Consider the following 27,293-nt stretch of genomic DNA (forward strand, 5'->3'; position numbering starts at 1 on the left):
CTTGAGTTCCTCCTGGGTTTGTGGGGTTTGAGTTTTGTAGAAACAGAGTAATAGTAACTCAGGAGATTATCCCGTAGCCTAGACTTTGCTTGTGTAGGAGGACTCTCTGGATTCTGCTTCTGCTTGGACTATTGTTTTCCAGTGTTAGTCATTCATTCTTTACAGCTTCAAGTATAATATATCTCTGCATAATTTGAATGTACAGCTGTGATTGGAGCAGGCCTCTTGTTGTTTATCTCCTTTTGCTTATCAGATATATTCACAACACTTTTTCCATCACCACAAATTCAGTATGTTTGGAACTAAATCTGCCCGTCTATTTCATTTCTATTGGTTATGACTGTTTTTTAAGTAATTAATTTTTTTAAATTGAAAGAGTCTTTAAGTTCCATAATGCTTTACAGTTTTCAAAGGTTTCATACACATGGTTTTATATAATTCCATAATAACCCCTTTTTCCCCACCTCTGTATTGCCCCTCCCCCCACCCATAACCACTAGTTTGTTCTCTCTATAAATATTATTTATTTATTTATTTTTGGCTGTGCTGGGTCTTCGTTGTGGGGGCTTTTCTCTAGTTGTGGCGAGCAGGGGCTTCGCTCTCTTCATGGCAGTGCTCGGGCTTCTCATTATGGTGGCTTCTCTTGTGGTGGCACTCGGGCTCTTAGCGCACAGAGGCTTCAGTATTTACGGCACATGGTCTCAGTAGTTGCGGTTCCTGGGCTCTAGAGCACACGTTCAGTAGCTGCCGCGCACAGGGTCAGTTGCCCGTGGCATGTGGGATCTTCCAGGACCAGGGATCAAACCCATGTCTCCTCCATTAGCAGGTGGAATCTTTATCACTGAGCCCCCAAGGAAGCCCTGTTCTCTGTGCCTGTGAGAGGGATGACCGTTTTTTAACGCCTTTTTGATTTGCTCAGGCCTCTCCCCTTGCCTGCAGTTTAGGAGTACTGCCACTAGGTGGCTACGTTGGGTTACACTTCCTTGCCTTCCAAGCCGGAAGCCTGGTTTTACAAAGATTCAAGATGGTTTCTGCTGCCACCAATTTTTCTCATCCAAAACAGGACAAAAATGAAATACAGTACTTATTTAGTGCAAATATACCTTAATAAAATCTTAAAATATCTTCAGTGTTTTAAACTCATCTTCAATAATAACCTTGTTTTAAAATTGCTCTGGAAATTTGTTTTCTACTTCTTAAAATTCTTTGGGATTCTAAGTCTGTTTTGAATTATTTATATGGTAAATGTTTTCACTCTTAATGACAAGACACTGGTGGAAGAGAAGTACTAGCTTCTCCATTTGCCAGTCTGAACACTTATAAACATGTTACAGTGTCTAATGGTTGATATTCTGTAAGCAGCAGGTCACAGAACACAAAACCATAATGAAAGAAGTAAGTTTTATTGCGTTCTGACCACATACTAGGCATTTTTCTTAAGTTACATGTATGATCCCTGTGTAATCTCTGTAGTAACTCTATAATGAAGGGACTATTATTATCACATCCTAGAGTTGAGGAAGCTGAGGCTCAGAGAAACTAGGCAGTGTGATCCCGTTCCATGGTTATTAGCAGCAAAGCCAGGCACAAACCAAGTGGCGCAGTGCCAGAGTCCATCCTCCTGACTCACATGACGTACTGGACTGGGGATTAAGAGAGGAAATTGCCCAGAATGCAAGAAAGGTATACAAGAAGATGAAATTATGAAAGAAAAGATAAGAGACATGAAGCTATTCCAGAAGAAGAGCCTGAGGAAGAGGCTGAGAAGCTGAATCCTCAGTTTAACAAAACGTCCCAAGCAGGATTTAAGAAATAAGACTCCTGCCTGGACACATCACATCACAGCAAAAGAACAGAACATCAAGGAGGAGATAAAAATGTGTGAAGCAGTGCTCCAAAGCCTTGAGCTGCCTTTATCCTTCCCCTCCACCTCATCCTTAACATGTCGTTAGTTTGGATTAAGGGTGGCTAATCATTATTGAGACCACTGTGTGCCAGGCACCGTGTCAGCACATGCAATGCATTGTCCCAGTTATTCCTGAAACAGCTCCCTAAGGGTAAATACTTTTATCGTCCGTATTTTATAGATGAGGTAATTAAGCGTTAGAAAAGATGTGCGAGCTGAAGCCAGGCCTTGAACACAGGGTCACCTGACTCCAGAACCCATGGATGATACACCACTCAGCTCTGATGTGGAAATTGCTCCTGTGGCCTCCCTTCTGTTGTTGTCGCTCACACAGAGGGCCCATTTACTTTCTGTCACTCAGGCTGTTTCAGGGGTCTTTCACTGACCGGTGTGTCTTTTGTCTCCCCTTATGTGTGCTTAGTTGCTTAGTCGTTTCCAACTCTTTGAGAACCCATGGACTGTAGCCTTCCAGGCTCCTTTGTCCATGGGATTTTCCAGGCAAGAATACTGGAGTTGGTTGCCATTTCCTCCTCCAGGGGATCTTCCCAACCCAGGGATCAAACCCCAGGGTCCTGTGTCTCCTGCATTGCAGGCAGAGAGCCATTGGGAAAGCTCCATTGAAATACCTTTTAGATCTGTTGGTGTCAGCCTCTGAGAACATAGCGAGCAGTCTGATCCTGCAACTTCCTGCTCAACTTCCTAGGCAGCCTTCACACTGTCTACACTGTGGCCTCAGACTGCTTCTGCAACTCCTTCTACTCAAATCCCTCTCTTTTTCCCCTCCCCCTTCTGTACCATCCAGCTCTCAGATGGCTGGGACCCTTCTCCCTGCTTGCTGTTCCTCAGGCCTTCTCTCCCTTCCCACCCCAGACAGGACTTTCTCTCGAAGCCTCCTTGGTCGTCTCACTTGTAATTAATAGCTCTTTTTTTTTTTTTTCTTTTTTGCCTATAAAACTTTGCTTCTGTTCCTATTGTTAGCAATTTTTCTACTCTTTTAAATCTCAGAATGAGTAACATTTACATTTGTTTCTCACACACACACCACATTGTAAACTCCCTGAAGAAGTGACCACATTTTATGCCATGTTTTCATTCCCTTTTCCTCCCATCTCTGGCCCCTTTGCAGTACCTACCTAGCATGTACCTGGCCCAGAGTGGGCCTTGAGTAAGTGCTTGTTGAGTTACTTACCTGCACTAGTGGTTTGCCCACTGTCTAAAATTATAAAATTGCTTTTGTCCAGTCTTACCAGTTTTTTAAATTGCATAAGCAGCAGAGGAAATTGTTTATGGTTTACTTCCTCTGCTGCTTACACAGGGGAAATGTACCATACTTCGGTTGCAGCCCTCAGCCTTGGTAGTTGTGGCACATGGGCTTAATTGTTCCACAAAACTCATATTATACTTATATTGCTTATATAAACTGCTTATATCATTATGTTTCTAAGGGCTTTCCCACTTTTCCTAAGTATTTTGTGAGTGAAATTGATTTAGAGCTAACCCTCTTTCCTTTCCTTGATTCTACAGAATGTTGATGGCATGTTTTCTTTTCATGGTTTCCACTGGAACATTGCATACAGAGTACTCAAAAACAAAATATTCAGATATGTTTCTATATAATTTACAGTAAAGTCTGCCTAAAAGCATAGTTATCTACATTTGTCATATGAGCAAATTATGTACAAAAGATAAATGAGGCAATGTAGCTCATTCATTAAGAACAGAGGCTCAGAAGCTAAGACTTTCTTAACTTGTATCTTTAGTTTCTTCATCCATAAAATGAAGACAATAATAGTAGGTTCTTCATAGTGTTGTTATGAGGAGTAAATGAGTTAACCCATTAAAATTCTGGTAACAGTGCTGGCACAGTCTGTAAAAGTTAGCACCTGTTAATAAGTGAAGTAGACAGGCTCCAGAGAGGAAATATGGAGGGGAGAACCCTAAGCTGACAGGCAGACAAGTATTGAGAGCAGGCAGTGCCTTGACTGACTGTCGGTCACAGAATGTCTTTCTTGGATCTTAAGGTGGAAATGACTGCTCATGAAATGCCTTCATGTGAGTGTTACTTTCACCATCAGTAGCTGCTTCTTCAGATGTGAAAATGAGAAGTCTTTGTTATTACATGACTAGAGAAAATGCATGAGTTCTTTAATACTGTGGAGGGAATACAAGACAATATACCTAGGCCTGAAAGAGGATCCTGGGCACAGGAATAGAATACAGTGAATTTTATAACATTCATGAAAGAAATGTGTGTTGAACTGATTTAAACAGTCTCTCTTCTCTGGATTTTCAGAATGACATTCCAAACAAATTTGAAATGAAACTTCGCCGTGCAACTGTTCTTGAGGACTCTTACAGGAGGATTATGGGGGTCAAGAGAGCAGACTTCCTCAAGGCTAGACTGTGGATTGAGTTTGATGGTGAAAAGGGACTAGATTATGGAGGAGTTGCCAGAGAATGGTTCTTTCTGATTTCAAAGGAAATGTTTAACCCTTATTATGGGTTGTTTGAATATTCTGCTACGTAAGTACCTTTTCAATGACTGTACAGGAAAAAAAAAAAATCACTGTTTTGAAAATAACAGAGTAATGTGATGGGAGGGAAATGTAAGTCACAATGTGCCAGAAAAGCAGAGAGAGTAACTAATGTTGTTTCAGAAATAACTTTTAAAAGTTATAGTGAAATATACATAACATAAAATTTAACATTCTTATCATGTTAAGTGTATTCGTTGTTGTGCACCCATCACCACCATGTACCTCCAGAACTTTTTCATCATCCCATACTGAAACTGTATCCTTTAAACATGATCTCCCCCATTCCCTGGCATTAACCATTCCACTTTCTGTTTCTATGAACTGGACTATTCTCAGTATCTTGTATAAGTAGAATCATACAGTATTTGACCTTTTATAACTGACTTAATTTCATTAGCATAGTGTTCTCAAAGTTTATCCATGTAGCAGTATGTGGTAGAATTTCCTTCCTTTTGAAGGCTGTGTAATATCCCATTATGTGTCTATACCACATTTATTTATCCATTTAGCTTTCAGAAACATTTGGATTGTTTCCACCTTTTGAACAAAATGACTATTTTTAAAACCATTAAATCCAGTGGTCTAATATGGTTGTAATAGAGTTGAACAACTGTAAAAAGAGGGAGACAATTTACAATTACTTGTCATATTAAAATTTTTATATGAAATATAGAAAGGAGCATTTAAATGTGGTTGTCTTTACAGGGATAATTATACCCTACAGATAAATCCCAATTCTGGACTGTGTAATGAAGATCACCTCTCTTACTTCAAGTTTATTGGTCGGGTAGCTGGGATGGCAGTGTATCATGGCAAACTGTTGGATGGTTAGTATTTTTTTTAATTGGAGGATAATTGCTTTACATGTTGTGTTGGTTTCCACAATACATCAACGTGAATTAGCCGTGTGTGTGTGTGTGTGTGTATATCTCCCCTCCCTCATGAGTCTTCCTTCCACCCAACCCCCTACCCTACCCCCCTCAGTTGCCACAGAGCTGAGCTGAGCTCCCTGTGTTATACAGCAGCTTCCCACTAGCTATCTTATTTTACACATGGTAGTGTATATGTTTTTTTTTCTTTCTTTTTTTATTCATTTTAATTGGAGGCTAATTACAATATTATGGTAGTTTTTGCATTACATTCACATGAATCAGCCATGGGTGTACATGTGTTCCGCATCCTGACCCTCCCTCCCACCTCCCTCCCCATCCCATCCCTCAGGGTCATCCCAGTGCACCAGCCCTGAGCACCCTGTTTCATGCATCGAACCTGGACTGGCAATCTGTTTCACATATGATAATATACATGTTTCAATGCTATTCTCTCAAATCATCCCACCCTCACCTTCTCCCACAGAGTCCAAAAGTCTATTCTTTACATCTCGGTCTCTTTTGTTGTCTTGCATATAGGGTCATCATTACCATCTTTCTAAATTCCATATATATGCGTTAATATACTGTATTGGTGTTTTTCTTTCTGCCTTACTTCACTCTGTATAATAGGCTCCAGTTTCATCCACCTCATTAGAAGTAATTCAAATGCATTCTTTTTAATAGCTGAGTAATATTCCATTGTACTACAGCTTTCTTATCCATTCATCTGCCGATGGACATCTAGGTTGCTTCCATGTCCTGGCTATTGTAAATAGTGCTGTGATGAACATTGGGGTACATGTGTCTCTTTCAATTCTGGTTTCCTCAGTGTGTATGCCCAGCAGTGGGATTGCTGGGTCATAAGGCAGTTCTATTTCCAGTTTTTTAAGGAATCTCCACACTGTTCTCCATAGTAGCTGTACTAGTTTGCATTCCTACCAACAGTGTAAGAGGGTTCCTTTTTTCTCTGCATGCTCTCCACCATTTATTGTTTGTAGACTTTTGGATAGCAGCCATTCTGACTGGCGTGAGATGATACCCCATTGTGGTTTTGATTTGCATTTCTCTGATAATGAGTGATGTTGAACATCTTTTCATGTGTTTGTTAGCCATCTGTATGTCTTCTTTGGAGAAATGTCTGTTTAGTTCTCTGGCCCATTTTTTGATTGGATCACCTATTTTTCTGGAATTGAGCTGCAGGAGTTGCTTGTATATTTTTGAGATTAATTCTTTGTCAGTTGCTTCATTTGCGATTACTTTCTCCCATTCTGAAGACTGTCTTTTCACTTTGCTTATAGTTTCCTTTGTTGTGCAAAAGCTTTTGAGTTTAACTAGGTCCCATTTTTTTATTTCTGCTTTTATTTCCATTGTCTGGGAGGTGGGTCATAGAGGATCCTGCTGTGATTTACGTCAGAGAGTGTTTTGCCAATGTTTTCCTCTAGGAGTTTTATAGTTTCTGGTCTTACATTTAGATCTTTAATCCATTTTGAGTTTATTTTTGTGTATGGTGTTAGAAAGTGTTCTAGTTTCATTCTTTTACAAATGGTTGACCAGTTTTCCCAGCACCACTTGTTAAAGAGATTGTCTTTTCTCCATTGTATATTCTTGCCTCCTTTGTCAAAGATAAAGTGTCCATAGGTGCATGGATTTCTCTCTGGGCTTTCTATTTTGTTACATTGATCTATGTTTCTGTCTTTGTGCCAGTACCATACTGTCTTGATGACTTTTGCTTTTTAGTATAGCCTGAAGTCAGGCAGGTTGATTCCTCCAGATCCATTCTTCTTTCTCAAGATTGCTTTGGCTATTCGAGGTTTTTTGTATTTCCATACAAATTGTGAAATTATTTGTTCTAGTTCTCTGAAAAATACTGTTGGTAGCTTGATAGGGATTGCATTGAATCTATAGATTGCTTTGGGTAGTATACTCATTTTCACTATATTGATTCTTCCGATCCATGGACATGGTATATTTCTCCATCTATTTGTGTCACCTTTGATTTCTTTCATCAGTGTTTTATAGTTTTCTATATATAGCTCTTTTGTATTTTTAGGTAGATTTATTCCTAAGTATTTTATTCTTTTCATTGCAATGGTGAATGGAGTTGTTTCCTTAATTTCTCTGTTTTCTCATTGTTAGTGTATAAGAATGCAAGGGATTTCTGTGTGTTAATTTTATATCCTGCAACTTTACTATATTCATTGATTGGCTCTAGTAATTTTCTGGTGGAGTCTTTAGGGTTTTCTATGTAGAGGACCATGTCATCTGCAAACAGTGAGAGTTTTACTTCTTCTTTTCCAATCTGGATTCCTTTTATTTCTTTTTCTTCCCTGACTGCTATGGATAAAACTTCCAAAACTATGTTGAATAGTAGTGGTGAGAGTGGGCATCCTTGTCTTGTTCCTGACTTTAGGGGAAATGCTTTCAATTTTTCACCATTGAGGATAATGTTTTCTGTGGGTTTATCATATATGGCTTTTATTATGTTGAGGTATGTTCCTTCTATGCCTGCTTTCTGGAGGGTTTTTTATCATAAATGGATGTTGAATTTTGTCAAAGGCTTTCTCTGCATCTATTGAGATAATCATATGGTTTTTATCTTTCAATTTGTTAATGTGATGTATCACATTGGTTGATTTGCAAATATTGAAGAATCCTTGCATCCCTGGGATAAAGCCCACTTGATCATGATGTATGATCTTTTTAATATGTTGTTGAATTCTGTTTGCTAGAATTTTGTTAAGGATTTTTGCATCTTTGTTCATCAGTGATATTGGCCTGTAGTTTTCTTTTTTTGTGGCATCTTTGTCTGGTTTTGGTATTAAGGTGATGGTGGCCTCATAGAATGAGTTTGCAAGTTTACTTTCCTCTGCAATTTTCTGGAAGAGTTTAAGTAGGATAGGTGTTAGCTCTTCTCTAAATTTTTGGTAGAATTCAGCAGTGAAGCCTGGTCCTGGGCTTTTGTCTGTTGGAAGATTTCTGATTACAGTTTTGATTTCTGTGCTTTTGATGGGTCTGTTAAGATTTTCTATTTCTTCCTGGTTCAGTTTTGAAAAGTTATACTTTTCTAAGAATTTTTCCATTTCTTCCAAATTGTCCATTTTATTGGCTTATAGTTGCTGATAGTAGTCTCTTATGATACTTTGTATTTCGGTGTTGTCTGTTGGGATTTCTCCAATCCCATTTCTAATTTTGTTGATTTGATTCTTCTCCCTTTTTTTCTTGATGAGTCTGGCTAATGGTTTGTCTATTTTATTTATCTTCTCAAAGAACCAGGTTTTAGCTTTGTTGATTTTGGCTATGGTCTCTTTTGTTTCTTTTTCATTTATTTCTGCCCTAATTTTTATGATTTCGTTCCTTCTACTAACCCTGGGGTGCTTAATTTCTTCTTTTTCTGGTTGCTTTAGGTGTAGAGTTAGGTTATTTATTTGATTTCTCTACTGTTTCTTGAGGTAGGCTTGTATTGCTATGAACCTTTCCCTTAGCACTGCTTTTACTGAATCCCATAGGTTTGGGGTTGTATTTTCATTTTCATTTGTTTCTATGCATATTTTGATTTTTTAAAAATTTCTTTTGTGATTTGTTGGTTATTCAGAAGTGTGTTGTTTAGCCTCCATATGTTTGTATTTTTAATAGTTGTTTTTTTTTCCCCAGTAGTTGACATCTAATCTTACTGCATTGTGGTCAGAAAAAATGCTTGAGATGATTTCAATTTTTTGAATTTACCAAGGGTAGATTTATGGCCCAGTATGTGATCTATCCTGGAGAAGATTCCATGTGCACTTGAGAAAAAGGTGAAATTCATTGTTTTAGGGTGAAATGTCCTATAGATATCAATTAGGTCTAACTGGTCCATTGTATCATTTAAACTTTGTGTTTCCTTGCTAATTTTCTGTTTAGCTGATCTATCCATAGGTGTGAGTGGGTTATTAAAATCTCCCACTATTATGGTGTTACTGTTAATTTCCTCTTTCATACTTGTTAGCATGTGCCTTACATATTGGGTGCTCCTATGTTGGGTGCATATATATTTATAATTGTTATATCTTCTTCTTGGATTGATGCTTTGATCATTATGTAGTGTAGTGTCCTTCTTTGTCTCTTCTCACGGCCTTTATTTCAAAGTCTATTTTATCTGATATGAGTATTACTACTCCTGCTTTCTTTTGGTCTCCATTTGCATGAAATATCTTTTTCCAGCTCTTCACTTTCAGTCTATATGCGTCCCTATGTTTGAGGTGGGTCTCTTGTAGACAGCATATATAGGGGTCTTATTTTTGTATCCGTTTAGCCAGTCTTTATCTTTGGATTGGGGCATTCAATTATTGATATTCAATAAGGTAATTATTGATAAGTATGGTCCTGTTGCCATTTACTTTGTTGTTTTGGGTTTGAATTTATAAACCTTTTCTGTGTTTCCTGTCTAGAAAAGATCCTTTAGCATTTGTTGAAGAGCTGGTTTGGTGGTGCTGAATTTTCTGAGCTTTTGCTTGTCTGTAAAGCTTTTGATTTCTCCTTCATATTTTAATGAGATTCTTGCTGGGTACAGTAATCTGGGTTGTAGGTTTTTCTCTTTCATCACTTTAAGTATGTCCTGCCATTCCCTTCTGGCTTGAAGAGTTTCTATTGAAGATCAGCTGTTATCCTTTTGGGGATCCCCTTGTGATTTATTTGTTGTTTTTCCCTTGCTGCTTTTAATATTTGTTCTTTTGTGTTTGATCTTCATTAATTTGATTGATATATGTGATGGGGTGTTTTGCCTTGGGTTTATCCTATTTGGGACTCTCTGGGTTTCTTGGACTTGGGTGGCTATTTCCTTCTCCATTTTAGGGAGGGTTTCAACTATTATCTCCTCAAGTATTGTCTTATGGCCTTTCTTTTTGTCTTTTTCTTCTGAGACTCCTATGACTTGAATGTTGGGGCATTTTACATTGTCCCAGAGGTCTCTGAGGTTGTCCTCATTTCTTTTACTTCTTTTTTCCTCTCTGCTTCATTTATTTCCACCATTCTATCTTCCACCTCACTTATCCTATCTTCTGCCTCAGTTATTCTACTGTTGGTTTCCTCCAGAGTGCTTTTGATCTCAGTTATTGCATTATTCCTTATTGATTGACTCTTTTTTATTTCTTCTAGGTCCTTGTTAAACTTTTCTTGCATCTTCTCAATCCTTGTCTCCAGACTATTTATCTGTAACTCCGTTTTGTTTTCAAGATTTTGGATCATTTTTACTATCATTATTCTGAATTCTTTTTCAGGTAGACTCCCTATCTCCTCCTCTTTGGTTTGGTTTGGTAGGCTTTTATCATGTTCCTTTACCTGCTGAATAGTTCTCTGCCTGTTCATCTTGTTTAGGTTGTTATGTTTGGGGTGGCCTTTCTTATGCTTGAAGTTTGTGGTTCCTCTTTATTGTGGAGGTTCCTTCCTGTGGGTGGGGTTGGATGAGTGGCTTGTCAAGGTTTCCTGGATAGGGAAGCTTTCGTTGGTGTTCTGGTGGGTGGAGCTGGATCTCTTCTCTCTGGAGTTCAATGAAGTGTCCAGTAGTGAGTTTTGAGGTGTCTGTAGGTTTGGTGTGACTTTTGGCCACCTGTATTTTTGTGCTCAGGGTTATGTTCTTGTGTTGTTGGAGAATTAGCTTGGTATGTCTTGCTCTGAAACTTGTTGGTTCTTGGGTGGAGCTTGGTTTCAGTGTAGGTATGGAGGCTTTTGGATGAATTCTTGTTGATTAATGTTTCCTGGAGTCAGGAGTTTTCTGGTATTCTCAAGTTTTGGATTTAAGCCTCCTACCTCTGGCTTTCAGTCTTATTCTTACAGTAGCCTCAAGACTTCTCCATCCATATAGCACCGATGATAAAACATCTAGGTTAATGGTGAAAAGATTCTCCATAGTGGGGTAAACCCAGAGAGGTTTACAGAGTTACATAAAGAGAAGAGGGAAGAGGGAGATAGAGGTGACCAGGAGGAGAAGAGGGGGTATCAAAAGGGGAGAGAGCAGTCTAGCCAGTAATCAATTCCCTATTTGCTCTCTACAGTCTGGAACACTCAAGACAGTTTCATGGAGTTCCATAGAGAAGAGAAGAGGAGGAAGGAGATAGAGGTGACCAGGAGGAGAGGATGGGGGAAGTCAAAAGGAGAGAGACCAGTCTAGCCTGTGATCAGTTCCCTAAGTGTTCTCCACAGCCCAGAACACCTAAAGAGATTCACAGAATTAAGTAGAGAAGAGAAGGGGAGGGAGGAGATAGAGGTGACCTGGGGGAGAAAAAGGAGTGTCAAAAGGGGAGAGAGCAATCAAGCCAGTAATCACACTCTTGAGTAAAAATGGGTACTGATGATTGAATCCTTAAAGGTACAGAATTGATAACAAATACCAAAAAGCAAAGATTAAAAATCTAGAGTAAAGGTTAGACTCTCAAAAATACAGTATTAAAAAAAATCGCAAAAGTTATAAAAAATATATATATATATGAAATGTGCTTTAAAAATAGGGTCTTTTTTTTGCAAGATGATAGTAGGTTTTAAAAAGGAAAATTAAAGGAATAATAAGGAACTTAAAAATTAAAGATTAAAAAATGATAATAGTAAAATATATCTAGGAATGTCTCTGGAGCTGTTGAGGGCAGTGTGGGGTCAGTTCAGTTTCAGATAGTTCCTTGTTCCAGCTTATACTTCTTCCCAGGGTCTATGCTGCTGCTGCTGCTAAGTCACTTCAGTCGTGTCTGACTCTGTGCGACCCCATAGACGGCAGCCTACCAGGCTCCCCCATCTCTGGGATTCTCCAGGCAAGCACACTGGAGTGGGTGGCCATTTCCTTCTCCAATGCATGAAAGTGAAAAATGAAAGTGAAGTCATTCAGTCATGTCCAACTCTTTGCGACCCCATGGACTGCAGCCTGCCAGGCTTCTCTGTCCAGGGATTTTCCAGGCAAGAGTACTGGAGTGGGTTGCCGTTGCCTTCTCCCACAGGGCCTATAGGTCCCTTCCAATGTAGCCAATGCTAACTACAGGGTTTTAATCTGTTGCACCTGTCACTTCCAAAGTGGTTCCCTCTTCTTTATTTTGGCTTCCTCTGTTTGCAAGTCTCTTCAGTATGTAACTTCTGCCCTGATACAAGGGGGCGAAAGTGGTCATTTATTTAGGCTCACTTGTTCAATTGTGCTGTGGGGAGGGAGGAACACACTGCAAACAAACATCACTGCTATGTATGGGGAGTGCTCACAGTGTCTTTGCCACACTGGGTTTGCTCCCACTCACAGCATGTGTGCTTTCCTGGTCTGCACTGCTCAGGCTCCAGGTTGCTCTGCAGGGGAACTGTCTAAGGCGGCCCTAGGTTGTGTGCACTTTACAGGTCTAAGCCACTCAGGTTCAGGTTCTCGGGTACTCCACAAAGGCACAGACTTGGTTGGGCCTGCGTTTTGTGCCCTTCCCTGGTCCGAGCAGCTCAGGTAACCAGGTGCTTGGCGAGTGCACACTCCCCAGGTGGGGCAGTGCGTCTTATCACCTCCCCCATCCTAGACGCTCAGTTTCCTGGGTATGCAGTGGGAGCGCCGTCTCGGGTGTGCCCTGTGTCTCCTCTGGGGAGCTGATCTCTGGCTGTGACCCTGCTGGCAGATGTCAACTGTCCAGGATCCCAGAAAGACTTGGTTAGCAACTGGGAGCCTGCTTGCAGTGTGGTGGAGGATGCCATCTCTGGGGCCGAGTTTGCCCCTTGCCTTCTGGCTCTGGCTGTCGCCCGCCTGCCTCTCTGCCTCCGTGGAGGATGGGCTGGTCCACTCTTGGCTAGCTCTCCTCTGATATTTACTCTTTCTTCTGTGAGCAGACCTGGCAGTGCCTTAGGTTAAAGCTTTTTCCCGGAAAGTTCTTTCTTGTTCTTTCCTTTTTTTTTTTTTCCTCTCTGGCTATCCCATGGTTTGGGTTGCTATCTCACGTTAGCTCCCTCAGATTGCCCTCAGGGCATTCAGGCCCAGTCCTTACCCTACGCAATGCAGCCCGCGTCTCCCTGTTCAGCCCCCACTTGCTGGTGGCAGACACCAGCGTCTGGGCTACTTCTCCACTGGGAGTTGCAATTAGGCGCGTAATCTGTGGGTTTTATTTATTAATTTTTTCCTCCAAGTTATGTTGCCCTCTGAGATCCCAAAACTCCCCACAGACCTGCCGGTGAGAGGGTTTCCTGGTGTTTGGAAACTTCTCCTCTTTTATGACTCCCTCCCCGGGATGGGTCTCCATCCCTAACTCTTTTGTCTCTGTTTTTATCCTTTTATATTTTGTCCTACCTCCTTTCGAAGACAATGGGCTGCCTTTCTGGGTGCCTGGTATCCTCTGCCAGCATCCAGAAGTTGTTTTGTGATATTTGCTCAGCGTTCAAATGATCTTTCAATGGATTTGTGGGGGAGAAAGTGGTCTCCCTGTCCTATTCCTCTGCCATCTTAGTACCACCCTCTGTTAGTGTATATGTTTTAATGCTACTCTCTCAATTCATCCCACCCTCTCCTTCCCCCACTGTGTCTGCAAGTCTATTCTCTATGTCTGTGTCTCTATTCCTTGCAAATAGGTTCATCAGTACCATTTTTATAGATTCCATTTATATGCACTAATATACAATATTTATTTTTCTCTTTCTGATTTACTTTACTCAGATTGTTAATATTAAGCATAAAACTTTTTGGTATGTAATTATCTGATTTCTTTTGCTTGGTAATCATTTTAAATATATTTGATTTTTTGCAAGGTTTTTTCATCCGTCCATTTTATAAGATGATGCTGCACAAGCCAATAACACTTCATGATATGGAATCAGTGGTATGTTTTTTTCACTTATCATATAAAGTATAATTTAACAGGCAACTGAATATCTTAAAGACTTACTTTTTAATGATGAAATCAATGGATGTTCTGAATATAAATGAACATTTCCCCCAACATTTTATTTGGAAAATTTACTAACATATAATAGAGTTGAAAAAGTTTTACAGTGGATATGTGTATATCTACCACCCAGATTCCACAATTAGCTTTTTATCCATACTTACTTTATGACATACCTATCCACATGCCTGCTCCCTATCTATCAACCCATCTTATTTCTTTAATGCATTTCAAAGAAAGTTTCAGGTATGAGTAAATTTCTCCCTAAATACTTCAGCATGCTATATACAATAATTTTGTGTGTCTGTTGTGTCAGTATTTGAATTGTGATCATTTGTGATGAATGACATGTTTTCAAACTGGCAGTCCAAAGCAAAGTTTTGAAATTAGGCTACTACATAGAAACAGAAACCCAAGAATTAAATCCTTGACTATACCCTTATAACCCATGCTGAATAGCATCATAGAAATGTGTAGAACACATGGATTCCAAGGCCTCTTCCATGGCACCAAGTCCCTTTCTCGTGACATATTATCAGTATGAACATTATGTGCACGCATGCTTAGTTGCTTCAGTCGTGTCTGACTCTTTGCGACCCTATGAACTATAGCCCTCCAGGCTTCTCTGTCCATGGGGTTCTTCAGGCAAGAATACTGGAGTGGGCTGCTATGCCCTCCTCCAGGGGATCTTCCCAACCCAGGATTGAACCTGCGTCTCTTATGTCTCCTGCATTGGCAGGTGGGTTCTTTACCATTAGTGGCACGTGGGAAGCCCCTGAACAGTATAGTTCTTTATAAATCATAACACTGCATAGTTATTGGAGTTAGAAAATTAAGGTTCTGTATTTAATTTGAGATTTTTCTTCAATTTAGGGCCAAGTATAAATACTAGTCTCCTCAGAGTTACTTAATCATTTCAAACACAGTTTCATTGGCCATATGGACTGGTGCTGAGAGCCCCTGAATGTCATGGAAGTTAGGATATATCTCAGAACTGACCCTTTAACTGGATAATAAAAATCTGTACCTCCACTGCTTCCAAACAGAAATAGACTTCTAAACTTTTAAGCAGCACCATGCTATTGATAAATGCTTTTTTTTTTTGGCCACACCCTGTGGCATGCTGGATCTTACTTCCCCAACCAGGGATGGAACTCGCACCCACCCTGCAGTGGAGGTATGGCATCCTAACCACTGGACTGCCAGAGAAGTCCCAATATCTGTATTTATACTCATGTACTTACTATTCATCTCTTTTTGTAACATGTGTGTGTGTGTGTGTGTGTGTGTGTAAAAGAGATCCATCTGACCTTTTCGTCTTTTGTCCAGTTATTCAGACCTTCGGTTACTTTCTTTGCAGATTCAGATATCTTCTTTCTGTACACAAATTTTAAATATGCAATTTATCCCATCTAGGATAGTGAGTATTACAATTCATTAAGATGGATTCTTGAAAATGATCCAACAGAATTGGACCTCAGGTTTGTCATAGATGAAGAACTTTTTGGACAGGTTTGTAAATTTTGATTTATTTAAATGGTACATAAATTGTGAAGCTTTAAACTTAAGTTTAATAACTTAAGCAAAATTTTATAAATTTAGACATTAGATAATGCATATACTCAACACATTTCTGCATTCTATTTTAAAATTTATTTTCCTGTAACAAAAGCTGTCTCTCAGAAAGAATTTCTGCTTCTTTGACTTTTGACTCATTCCATACGTATTTTAGTAAAACTAATATTTCAAGTTTCCTTAGCTTTTGAGTGGATTTAATTTAAAACACCAGGCTTCTTGTATAACTGTAATATGTATACTTTATTTTTTTCACTAAAATAATATACAAGGTATCATGCTTAATTTCAGACACATCAACATGAGTTGAAAAGTGGTGGATCAGAAATAGTTGTCACCAATAAGAACAAAAAGGAATATATTTAGTAAGTATTTTGTTATACTTTACTATTTTTAGTAAATACTTCTCTGGAAATAATTTTGTACTTCTTTCTGTGAAGATTCTTTGTATCTTCTTTTTCTTTCTCTAGAGTCAGAGTCTCAATATTCTTTTCTATAACAATTCTATACTTTTACTCACTCATTCAGTTTTTGCCTTGGACTTAGCTAGTCTTTATTTTTTGTTTCTAACCAGAATATGTGTACCTTAACATCTTTTCTTATTCCCTGTGAAAAAGATAAAATGTTTTCTTTCTTCTAGTCTTGTAATACAATGGCGATTTGTAAACCGAATCCAGAAGCAAATGGCTGCTTTTAAAGAGGTATTCATTTTCTTTTGTTTCCTATCCTATAGTTTCAAAGCACAGTCCATTGTCATATCAGAGAAAAAAGGGACCTTATTGTATCAGAGAAAAAAGTAGTATGTGATTTGCTTTTTAAAGCCATCTTGAATTATGTTTTCATACTGAAGTAAAGTGTTACTCGCTCAGTCGTGTCCAACTCTGCAATTCCACGAACTGTAGCCCACCAGGCTCCTCTGTTCATGGAATTCTCCAGGCAAGAATACTGGAGTGGGTTGCCATTTCATTCTCCAGGGGATCTTCCCCACCCAGGGATCGAATCCAGGTTTCCTGCATTGCAGACAGATTCTTTACTGTCTGAGCCACCAAGGAAGCCCATGTTTTCATACTGAAGTGAAGTGAAAGTCACCAGTCATGTCTGACTCTTTGCAACCCCATGTACTATACACTCCATGGAACTCTCCATGCCCAAATACTGGAGTGGGTAGCCATTGCCTTCTCCAGGAGATCTTTCCAACCCAGTGATCAAACCCAGGTCTCCCAGATTGCAGGTGGACTCTTTACCAGCTAAGCCACCAGGGAAGCCCAAGAATACTGGAGCGAGTAACCTATCCCTTCACCAGGGGATCTTCCTGACTCAGAAATTGAACTGGGGTCTCCCGCATTGCAGGTGGATTCTTTACCAGCTGAGCTACAAGGGAAGCCCTTGTTTTCATACTAACAGAGTATTAAATGAATAGATGTTGAGTTAAAAAGCAGTCATTCAAGAAGTCCATGCAATAAACAGTCCTCCGTAGCATGGATCCCCCCTCACCTTTTATAGTCCCCTCCCCTCACCTTAAGTAAACATAGGTGAACAAAGGGACAAGAGCGTGGAATATATCAGCAGACCCCAATATTTTTGGCCCCAGGGACTGATTCATGGAACACAGTTTTTCTGTGGATCTTGGGGTCAGGTGGAGGGATAGTTCAGCAGTAATGCAAGTCATGGGGAATAGCAGATGAAGCTTCACTGGCTCGCTCACCCCCACCTCCTGCTGTGTGGCCCAGTTCCCCAGACCAGCACTTATTCATGCCCCAGGGGTTGGGAACCCCTGAAAAGTGAAAGTGTTAGTCACTCATCATGTCCAACTCTTCTCAACTCCATGAACTGTAGCCCACCAGGCTTCTCTGTCTGTGGAATTCTCCTTGCAGGATTACTGGAGTGGGTAACCATTCCCTTCTCCAGGGGATCTTTCCAACCCAAGGATTGAACCCAGCTCTCCTGCATTGCTGGCAGATTCTTTACTATCTGGGCGACTAGGGAAGCCCCTGGGAACCCCTGGAACATGCCGTTTATGTCTTTTTCTAAATGGAATCATGCCATACATGTTGGTTTGTGACTCTTTTTCTTCTCTTGTCAAATACTTATTGGAGGTGTTTTACATATCAAGATATATAGTGACCTTTCTTTGTAGCTGTATTTTATTCATCATGTAAATTCATAAGTCACTTAAAGTTCCAAATTGATGAACATTTAGGCTGTTGCCAGGGCACTCATTTCCTAAGCTAATTAAAAGTCTTCTGTTAAATATCACACACTTTTTCATTTATTCAATACTGAGCACTGACCGTGTGTCTGGTGCTATGCAAGGCAAAAGGACGTAGGTCCTGTTGTCGAGGAGCAGAGAATCTAAGGGTGAAATGGACCAGGGAAGCCCATAGTACTAGGTGAGCAGAGAAGAGAGGTAGAAACCAGAGCAGGGAGAGGTGGGGGCAGGGCCATGGGAGGGGTAGAGGGATTGGCCAGCCACAGAGAAGAAGGAAATACAGTTCCAAACAGAGGGAGCGGCACATGTAAAGTCTAGTAATAAGACAAACTGGGCACACATTAGAGAAAATACAGGCAGTTGTACTGGATGAGAGGATGCAAGTGTTAATTGCCCAGTCGTGTTTGACTCTTTGTAACCCCATGGCCTGTAGCCTGCCAAGCTTCTCTGACCATGGAATTCATCAGGCAAGAATACTGGAGTGGGTAGCCATTCCCTTCTCCGGGGGATCTTCCCAACCAAGGGATCCAACCTGGGTCACCTACTTTGCAGGCAGATTCTTTACCATCTGAGCCAATGGGGATGCAAGAGGTGAACTAAGTCTGGAGAGATGGGAGGAACCAGATGATGAGGGGCCTATTTGTTTGGTGTTTTCTCTGAAGTCCAGTGAGGAAGGAAGGTGGCATTAAAGACTGCTAACAATAAAATACCAAGATTCAGTGTATATTTTGCTCAGATTTTTCTGGAAGTGATATGAATGAATAGTAAGCTAGAGGAGGGCAAGACAAGCAGCAGAGGCTAGTGGAACAAGTGCTGGAATCACCCCAGGGGAAATGATCAGGACAGTGGGAACGGAGCTATGCATGCACATGAATGATACTCAGGAAAGGAGATTTATAGCTCAGGGTGATTTAAAGGATGGAGATCTGGGGACTGTCTGCTTTCTGTGAAGCTGTGGACTAAACAAGATGGAAAATTCAAAAGAATGGTAAGAATGGTGAAAGTGGATGGCCACACACGGGGATGTCGGAACACCAACATTTAAGGAATGGACAGGAAGAAAGGAGACATCAGAGAAAATCAGCAAAGGCAGAGACATAAGAGGAAAACCGTCAACAGCAGACAGTTTCAAGAACAAAGGTATTGTCAACAATATCATAGTATAGAGAAGTCAGATAAGATAGGGAACTAGTAAGTATTCCTTAGATGTAGCCATAAGGTTGTCTTTGACTTTCTCCAAGACAGTTTCAGGGAAGCATTGGTGAAGAGGTCAGATTGCAGTGGTTGAGGGATGAGGGGGAGCAAGTGGATTTGGTAATGTGTAGTAACACTGTCCAGAACATGGGTGTGAAGAGAAGAAAGAGGGGTTTGCTTTCTTATTTTGTTTTGAAAGTAAATATGGCTTGAACAAATTTAGATGCATCAAGAGTGAGTTAATAGGCACTTGCCTGATGGTCTAGTGGTTAAGACTTTGCCTTCCAATGCAGGGGGTGCAGGTTCCATCTCTGGTTGGGGAACTGAGATCCCACATGCCTCGTGGCCAAAAAACCAAGACATAAAACAAAAGCAGTATTGTAACAAATTCAATAAAGACTTGAAAAATGATCCACATCCCCCAAAAAATCTTAAACAAAAAAAAAAATGTGAGCTAGTAAAGGTTTGGTGAAGACATCCTTGGGGAAACAAACGAAGCACAGAGAGGAAGTGGTCCCTCTCTCCACTGCAATGGGGACAAGACCCTCATGGATGTTGGTGCTAAGTGGGGGTGCAGAATGTTGAAGGGAATTCCATCCAGCAGAACTGCTTTTATTTTCTCTCTCAAATAGAAATTGTCTGCTGTAAAGGGTGACGTGGAGAAGGAAGCTTGAAAGGTGTAGGGTGGTTTGAAAATAACCACTTTGAGGAATCAATGGGAGAACAAACGTGTACTTTCTTGCTGACATTGAAATGTCAGTTAAAGAGCCCATGAACCATGTAGGGGTAGGAATCCGTGTGGGTATGGGATTTCTCCATTCCCACCCAGAAACGGAAGTATGAAATTGTCCATTGACCCCACTAACTAGGGTTTTAAATATATTCTTTCTTCTAGGGGTTTTTTGAACTGATACCACAGGATCTCATCAAAATTTTTGATGAAAATGAACTAGAGGTAAGAAATATTGCTTTTATCTTAAAACAGGACTTTTGTACCCCTGATTTTTCTTGTCTACAGTTTGACATGTCTTCTTATGTAGCTTCTGATGTGTGGCTTGGGAGATGTGGATGTGAACGACTGGAGAGAACACACAAAGTACAAAAATGGCTACAGCATAAATCATCAAGTCATCCAGTGGTTTTGGAAGGTAATAGAAGGTTTCCCTTTTCTTATGTTACTTTTTGATAGATTCAGTCATATTTACCTATACTAGTGGATCACATATAGATAAGACAAAAAATATATTGAGTGGGCCAGAAAGTTTGCTCAGTTAGGGAATATGTTATTCAATTAAGTTCTTGGTGAAAATGAAAAATATGTTTTTAAATTTTACTTTTAAACCAAATGAACTTTTTGGCCAACCCAGTACATAGCCCCACAAAAATTGTTTTTTATTTTGTACTATATACATTTACCTTCATACATACTTATTTGTAGATAAGTAAAATGTAGTAAGTGGCAGTATTAGCTGATAGAGAGGCTCTTGGTTCCTTACTAAAGAAGGGATTCTTCAAGGGAACTTGTAACCTGCAGTGTATTCTCTGGGACTCCTACTTGGCTCCTTGGAATGTGATAGAGAAATGGGTATGCCAGTAAATACAATTTTTAAATAATAATTCCAGTAAATAAAAAATTTTAAAAAGCCACATAGTCACAGCCAAGAGGAAATTTTGTCACTTTGTTAGGCTATAACCCCATTCTCAACAGTTACCATGGAGCCTTGGAAATGGAGTCTCAAGAACTTTGTAAACCACCATAAACACAACTTGAAGTAAAGGAAACATGCAAATTTCACAAGTGATGATTCAGACTCTAACTAAACTCTGGTAACATATTTTTAAGGGTAGTTTTGTTAACATTTTTTCCAGTGATGTTCCTAAATGCTGCTTATATTTTATGCAGGCTGTTTTAATGATGGACTCAGAAAAAAGAATACGATTACTTCAGTTTGTCACTGGCACATCCCGTGTGCCTATGAATGGATTTGCTGAACTGTATGGTATGGATTTTCCGTAGATCATTTAAAAATGGAGCTGATGCCAGTTGTCTTTTTCATGACTGACTAGTCTTCAGTCTTCTTTCATGTATACAAATATTTAATTAATTAAAAAGAATTCATAGTTTTAAATGATTACAGTTAGATACACTGCAGAAGATCAAAATATATGGACACCTTCTATTTTGTTGTTGTTGTTTGTTGTTCAGTTGCTAAATCATGTCCAACCCTCAACCCTTTGCAAGCCCATGAACTGCAGCATGCCAGGCTTGCCTGTCCTTCACTGTCTCCCAGAGTTTGCTCAAATTCATGTCCACTGAGTCAGTGATGCTATCTAACCTTCTTATCCTCTGCTTCCCTCTTCTCCTTTTGCTTTCAATCTTTCCCAGCATCAGGATCTTTTCCAGTCAGTCAGCTCTTCACATTAGATGGCCAAAGTACTGGAGCTTTAGCATCAAAGTACTTCAGCTTTAGCAGAAGTCCTTCCAATGAATATGCAGGGTTTATTTCCTTTAGGATTTACTGGTTTGATCCCCTTGCAGTCCAAGGCACTCTCAGTAAGATAGCAAAAGAGAAAACTGAACACAGGAAATGATTCAAGTTACTTTCCATTCTTGAATTTTAGATTTGATTCCCATTCTGCATTCTGTTACAGAAAAAACATTGCTGTGGTGCGATGGTTTAAGATAGACAGCAATATAAAGTTCCACAGGGTACTAATAGGTGTACAACAAAATACAGAGTGTTTCATAGTAGAATACATTTGGGGGAAAGAATGGAATAAAGAAAGTCAAATATTCTGTTTATTGGAATGGCATGTACTTGCTTTTAAAGATATCAAGAAAAACAACTCTTTCAGAGGAGGTATAGCCAAGATCGGAGCCCTTCTATCCCCTCCTTGGCCTATGTGGTTTCCTTGTTAAGCTTAACTGAACATCTGTTTGCAAAACCTGTCAGGCAGCTGCCTCTTCTCTCCCAAGGAGAAGGATGAGACTATAGAGTTGCCACTCAACAACATGCTCATTCCCCACCTGACTGGGTTTGTCTTTCCAGTGGTTTTCCCTGACTTCCATTCTCTCCTCCTGCTCTTTGACCAGTCAGTAGAGAAAAATCAAAGCAGGGCAAGCACCCTCTCCATCTCTAGCTCCACTGTCCTCTTATATGCAGCCCAGACCTACAGTCACCCACTGATGGCATGCATTTTTTGGAATTTGGAGGAGATATTTCACATACAGGCTTCCCTGGTGGCTCAGATGGTAAAGAATCTGCCTATGATGGAGGAGATCCAGCTTTGACCTCTGGTTCAGGAAGATCCTCCGGAGAAGGGAATGGCTATCCACTCCAGTATTCTTGCCTGGGAAATTCCATGGACAGAGGGACCTGGCTGGCTACAGTCCATGGGGTCGCAAAGATTCAGACACGACTAAGCGACTAACACAGTATCTCATACACAGGTCCAGAGTTATTAGTGTTAGACTATAAATTCAAATTCTTATGAATTTACAAAAGAAGTAGAAGTTGCTTCAGAATGTTAATATTACAATACAGTATTATCTAGCCAATAAAAAGTATGTTACGGGGACTTCCCTGGCAGTTCACACTAGCACTGCAGGGGTTTGATCCCTTCCACTCGGGTTTGAGCCCTGTTTGTGGAACTGGGATCCCATATGAAGTGTGGCTTAGCCCCCTAAGAAAGAAGAAGTATGTTATATTTATATTGGTTGACTTAATAGGGAGTGTTTCAAATGGAGTGTTCAGGTGAGAGAATCAAGAGGCAGGAAAATATGGAAAATACAATGACAAAAGTACTGAAATTGTAACCGTAGATATAATTGTGATGGGTGATGTGTGAACAGCAGTGCTTTTTGAGAAAACAGTAGTATGGAAAATAGTATTTTTAGTACTGCTTCTGACAGTTATACTCTCACACACATATTTGGATATGAGTCTGAGACATGGAGAAAAGTATGGAAGGTGACTCATCAGGTTGTTAGCATTGATGACCTGGGAGGTTGAAGGATGTTGAGAATTGCAAAAGGAATAATTGAATAAAACTCCAAAGGAAGAAAAAGTTTCTAAGAATGTTCATAATAAGAGAAAAATGTAGCATGTATAAATGAATACATGCACATAAAATTCTATGCATATGCAGAAAAAGATTAATGATAGGATGTTTACTTAGATTTAACAGTGGAATTTCAGGTGATCTTTACGTCTTTTATTATATAATCTTACTGCAAAAAAATAAAGCAATAGAGAAAAATAATCAGAAAAAAATTAAAGCTGTTTTCAGTGGAACTCAAAAAAACGCCCATTTTCTGTGTACCTATGATAGAGGTGGTATATGGAAATGCAGGGCTGGGGAACAGCAAAAGTCCCATTAGACATGCCCCACAGGTCAGAGTAATACCTGTGATACAGATGAACTGATAGGAGTCCTCATTTCGTGGCTGGACAGTAAAGTCATCAGCCCAAGACAGCATTATTTCTTTCGAATTTAAAGAAACTAGATGAATTATCTGTGTGTTTTAAGTTCTGCATTAGCAAAAGTGAGTTGTGAAATGTTCAGGAGCTCCTATAAAGGCTAAATGAAACCAAAGTAACTTCTCTTCCTTGTAGGCTCAAACGGACCACAGTCATTTACAGTTGAGCAGTGGGGCACACCTGAGAAGCTGCCAAGAGCTCATACCTGGTAAGCAGTTTCTTTGACCCTAGAGAACCAAGTCCTCAGAGAGAGAAGGTCCTTTCACAGTCTAGACACAGAAGGTCTAGTTCCCTCTGTGCTTTGTTGGTGGCAGATAAGGAGGTGGGGGATGGGAGGGAGAGGATGAAGAGACATTAAGACTAACTCAGGAACAGGTGTTTCTTTACCAGGCAGGCTTGGGCTTTAAGTCCAGGTAGCTGAACACTGGAGAGACACATCTGAGCTGTTGATGATATGTTGCCTCCGTCACATGGATGATAAGCCATTCCACAAAGGCCTAGAACATTCCCTCTTGAAGGTTCAAATGACAGGAACCCAAACATTTGGAGGTCAGGGTGGAGGTCAGAGGTCACCACCAAGAAGTCCGGAAGAGAGTCCGCACCTTGAGTCCAATCCTAGACCTTCCTTCTCCCTAAAGAGAAAAGGTCTTGTTCTGTTGTTGGAACATTCTGTCACAAATAGCTGCACTGTGAATAGTTTGCCCTGGGAGCTTGCTTTGTCACTTTGTCACTGTCCGTCATAACCAGCCTCTCTGTTCTTTCAGCTTTAATCGCCTGGACTTGCCACCCTATGAGTCATTTGAAGAATTATGGGATAAACTTCAGATGGCCATTGAGAACACTCAGGGTTTTGATGGCGTTGATTAGATTTTAAGTAATCATTTATGGTGTTTTACTGCCACTTTTTTTTAAAGCAAGATCTTGACTTAAAATTTTCCAAGGAACTACTAATCCTTGGCCATTGATGCTTCTCAGATATTGGAGAAAATCATGTCAATGAATTAGAAGAACTAGTATGACAACTTTTCCATTATTTCGTTCATTTTAGTAATGTGTTGCATTTACATAGTGGTTTTGTTCTATTTTGAGTTCACACCCAAGGATTGAGTTCACACCCAAGTCCTGTGTGCCTGAAATCGTGAGTTTTGTCCTTGGATTTACCTCTTTTACAGTATTTGCCAGGCAGTTCTTTCTTAAACTACTGAAATGATAACTGTGAATACCTGTGATAAGTGTCATGTGTGAAAAGTGTGATTTTTTTGAGAAGGAGAACTGAAATTTGGGGAAAAAAACTTCAATACTGAGTACACGACAATATATTCAGTGCTGCCTGCAGCTAGTTATTATTTTTTAGACCTGCCTACTGCACATGCAGTAGCAGGTTTTTGGAAAAATATTGGAAAGTGTGTAACCTATATTTTCAGTCAACTGATTCACTTACAAAAAGCTGTTTACTTCTTCATTTTAAAAGTATTTGGCTTTTGTTAGTACGCGGTTTTACTAAACAAGGTAGTTCATAGGACATGTGAAGCAAATTCAGATTTGCGAAGGTTGAAAGGTATCAGTGCCTCCCTCTTGCCTGTATATCCTATGGCTCATTGATAGAGCCATTACTCTTTACTGTTTTCATTTAGTTAAAAGAATTCCTTCTTCAAACTAAAGCTCGACAAAGCAGTATTCCTAAATATGCCTTGAAGAACTAAGTTAAATGTATAATACTTGCCTTTACTAGTCATTCTTTACACTTGCACAATTATGTAGTACTTATATGTTTACAGGGTTTATTATGTTTACAGATTAAGCTAATTTCTGTAGTTGCATTTTTATATTTTTAGTATTTCACTTTAGTCAAAAAAACCAAATAATTTGTTAAAAATTACCAAAGAATAGTTACAGTGCATCATTTTAAATTTATTACCATGTTTCTTATGCTTTTTAAAAAACTGTTTACTATGAAAATATTTTGCTATAAATCCAAAACTCTTTAGGCAAAATGCTAGAGATAGACTTCTACTTTAGCTAAATAGAAGTACATAAAAATCCTGTGCGTGCATTCAACAAAGGTTTACTGAATGCCTGTGATACGCATAGCTCTGTCTAGGCCAAGGGGTGAGAGTTGTCAGCTTCAAAGAAATCCATCCCCATCCTCAAGGAACTTAGAGATGTGTAAAGGAATTTTGAAACAATCAAAAGTCAGGGTGAGCAGAATAAGGCAAAAGGGAAAGTGTTCCAGTGCATCTGCAAAGGTAAAGTGTGCCAAGGCTGTATTTATATATTTTATACCTGTATTGGAATGATTGTAGAGAAAAATGCTCTTGAAAAAAGTTAAAGCTATTTCTCAATATGGTATTTTGGTGATTTAGGGATAATTGTAAATATATGTTATGAATCTTCTTAAATACACACACACACACACTCCAAGAGGTGTAAAAAGTGTATCCGGCTGTTGGTTACAGTTTGCTGGGGTCTAATACCATGTGTACTTTTCAGCACCTGGTAGGGATCTCATAAGTGACAGAAGCAAAGCCACTTTCCAAACATCATATCAGCAGCCCAGGTTAGAGAAAGTAATTCACAGATCCATGCACCCTCTGTCTTATCTTCTTCTGTGTTAACCAGCATTCAGGGGAAACGCCCTGCTTTTATCACTTACCAAATGTTTAAACTGAAGCAACATACTTCACCTCTCTGGGTTCCTGGTTCTTCATCTGTCAAAGGAAAATAACCACGCATGCACGCTCTCATTGTCATGTAAGATTGTTGTCCGTTCCAGAGAGATGCTCTGTAAAGTTTCATACAATCAGAAGGTACTTTGTGCTGGCCATCAGATTTTGTCAAATCAGGTGTGAACATGAACCACACTCCCAAAGAGAAATCTCTTCATTTAAACATGAATTGACTGCTAACAGACAGGGAAGGATCATCTCTGGTATTGAATATATACAAATATATGTATACATATTTTTATGTGTATATGGATCTTACCATCAGAATTCATTTTCTCTACATGAGCAAAGTAGTGTTAAGATGAGCCAATGCATTTTGGAATGTTCTCATTATGTAGAACTGAACATGAAAACTGCTTTTGTTAAAAAATGATTTTACCACATGATTGTTTAAATATCACTTCTGTCAAATATGGCAGATTTCAGAGCTTGAGAAAATATATAGCTTGCTTTTCATCTGACTCATTCACTTGGGTGATTCTGTGACTCAGATAAAACAGCATGTTAATAAGACCAGACACTCCCACCAGCACCCAGCCACAGACCAGCATCTGCTTCATTTTCCAGGTATGCAGTGATGGTCTGAAAGGAGCCTGAATCAAGCAACACAGCCCCTCATCCCAAACAGCAAAGTATCTCAAAACTCATTCTGCAGCTGGAAGTAAATAGGGTCATTTTCTTAAAGCAAGGATGTCATTTTTTTAGAACTTATAAGCACATAATTTTAGCCTATATTTTCTCTGTAATCAAACAAATTTTAATGGACATAAAATTGTATTACAAATGTGTTTCATCCTAATTTAAATGGTTTTATTTGTTTTCGTTTTTTATTTATAATCTGAAATTCCAGAGAATTATCAAGTCAAACAACTCTTTTGAATTATAAGCCACTTGACATTGTTTTCTAAAATCTTCTCATATGGGAAAATATTACCAAG

The 27,293-nt window shown here is 39.5% G+C and overlaps 1 protein-coding gene across 2 annotated transcripts in view; it reads left to right on the forward strand.

Annotated features, from left to right (window-relative positions):
* Nucleotides 1-24,861, forward strand: part of NEDD4 (NEDD4 E3 ubiquitin protein ligase) — a 142,190-nt gene extending 117,329 nt beyond the window's left edge. For both annotated transcript variants that reach the window (XM_061431208.1, XM_061431207.1), the window contains 11 exons: nt 4,200-4,429; nt 5,149-5,270; nt 14,034-14,104; nt 15,587-15,682; nt 16,037-16,110; nt 16,386-16,446; nt 20,044-20,103; nt 20,189-20,296; nt 21,052-21,148; nt 23,765-23,837; nt 24,394-24,861. In XM_061431208.1, the coding sequence (XP_061287192.1) occupies nt 4,200-4,429; nt 5,149-5,270; nt 14,034-14,104; nt 15,587-15,682; nt 16,037-16,110; nt 16,386-16,446; nt 20,044-20,103; nt 20,189-20,296; nt 21,052-21,148; nt 23,765-23,837; nt 24,394-24,496 (1,095 nt within the window). In that variant the 3' untranslated portion in view covers nt 24,497-24,861. The remainder of the gene's footprint in view (nt 1-4,199; nt 4,430-5,148; nt 5,271-14,033; nt 14,105-15,586; nt 15,683-16,036; nt 16,111-16,385; nt 16,447-20,043; nt 20,104-20,188; nt 20,297-21,051; nt 21,149-23,764; nt 23,838-24,393) is intronic.
* Nucleotides 24,862-27,293: the final 2,432 nt, after the last annotated feature.

This window comes from Bos javanicus, chromosome 10 (assembly GCF_032452875.1).
Source record: "Bos javanicus breed banteng chromosome 10, ARS-OSU_banteng_1.0, whole genome shotgun sequence".
NCBI classification, from domain to species: domain Eukaryota; kingdom Metazoa; phylum Chordata; class Mammalia; order Artiodactyla; family Bovidae; genus Bos; species Bos javanicus.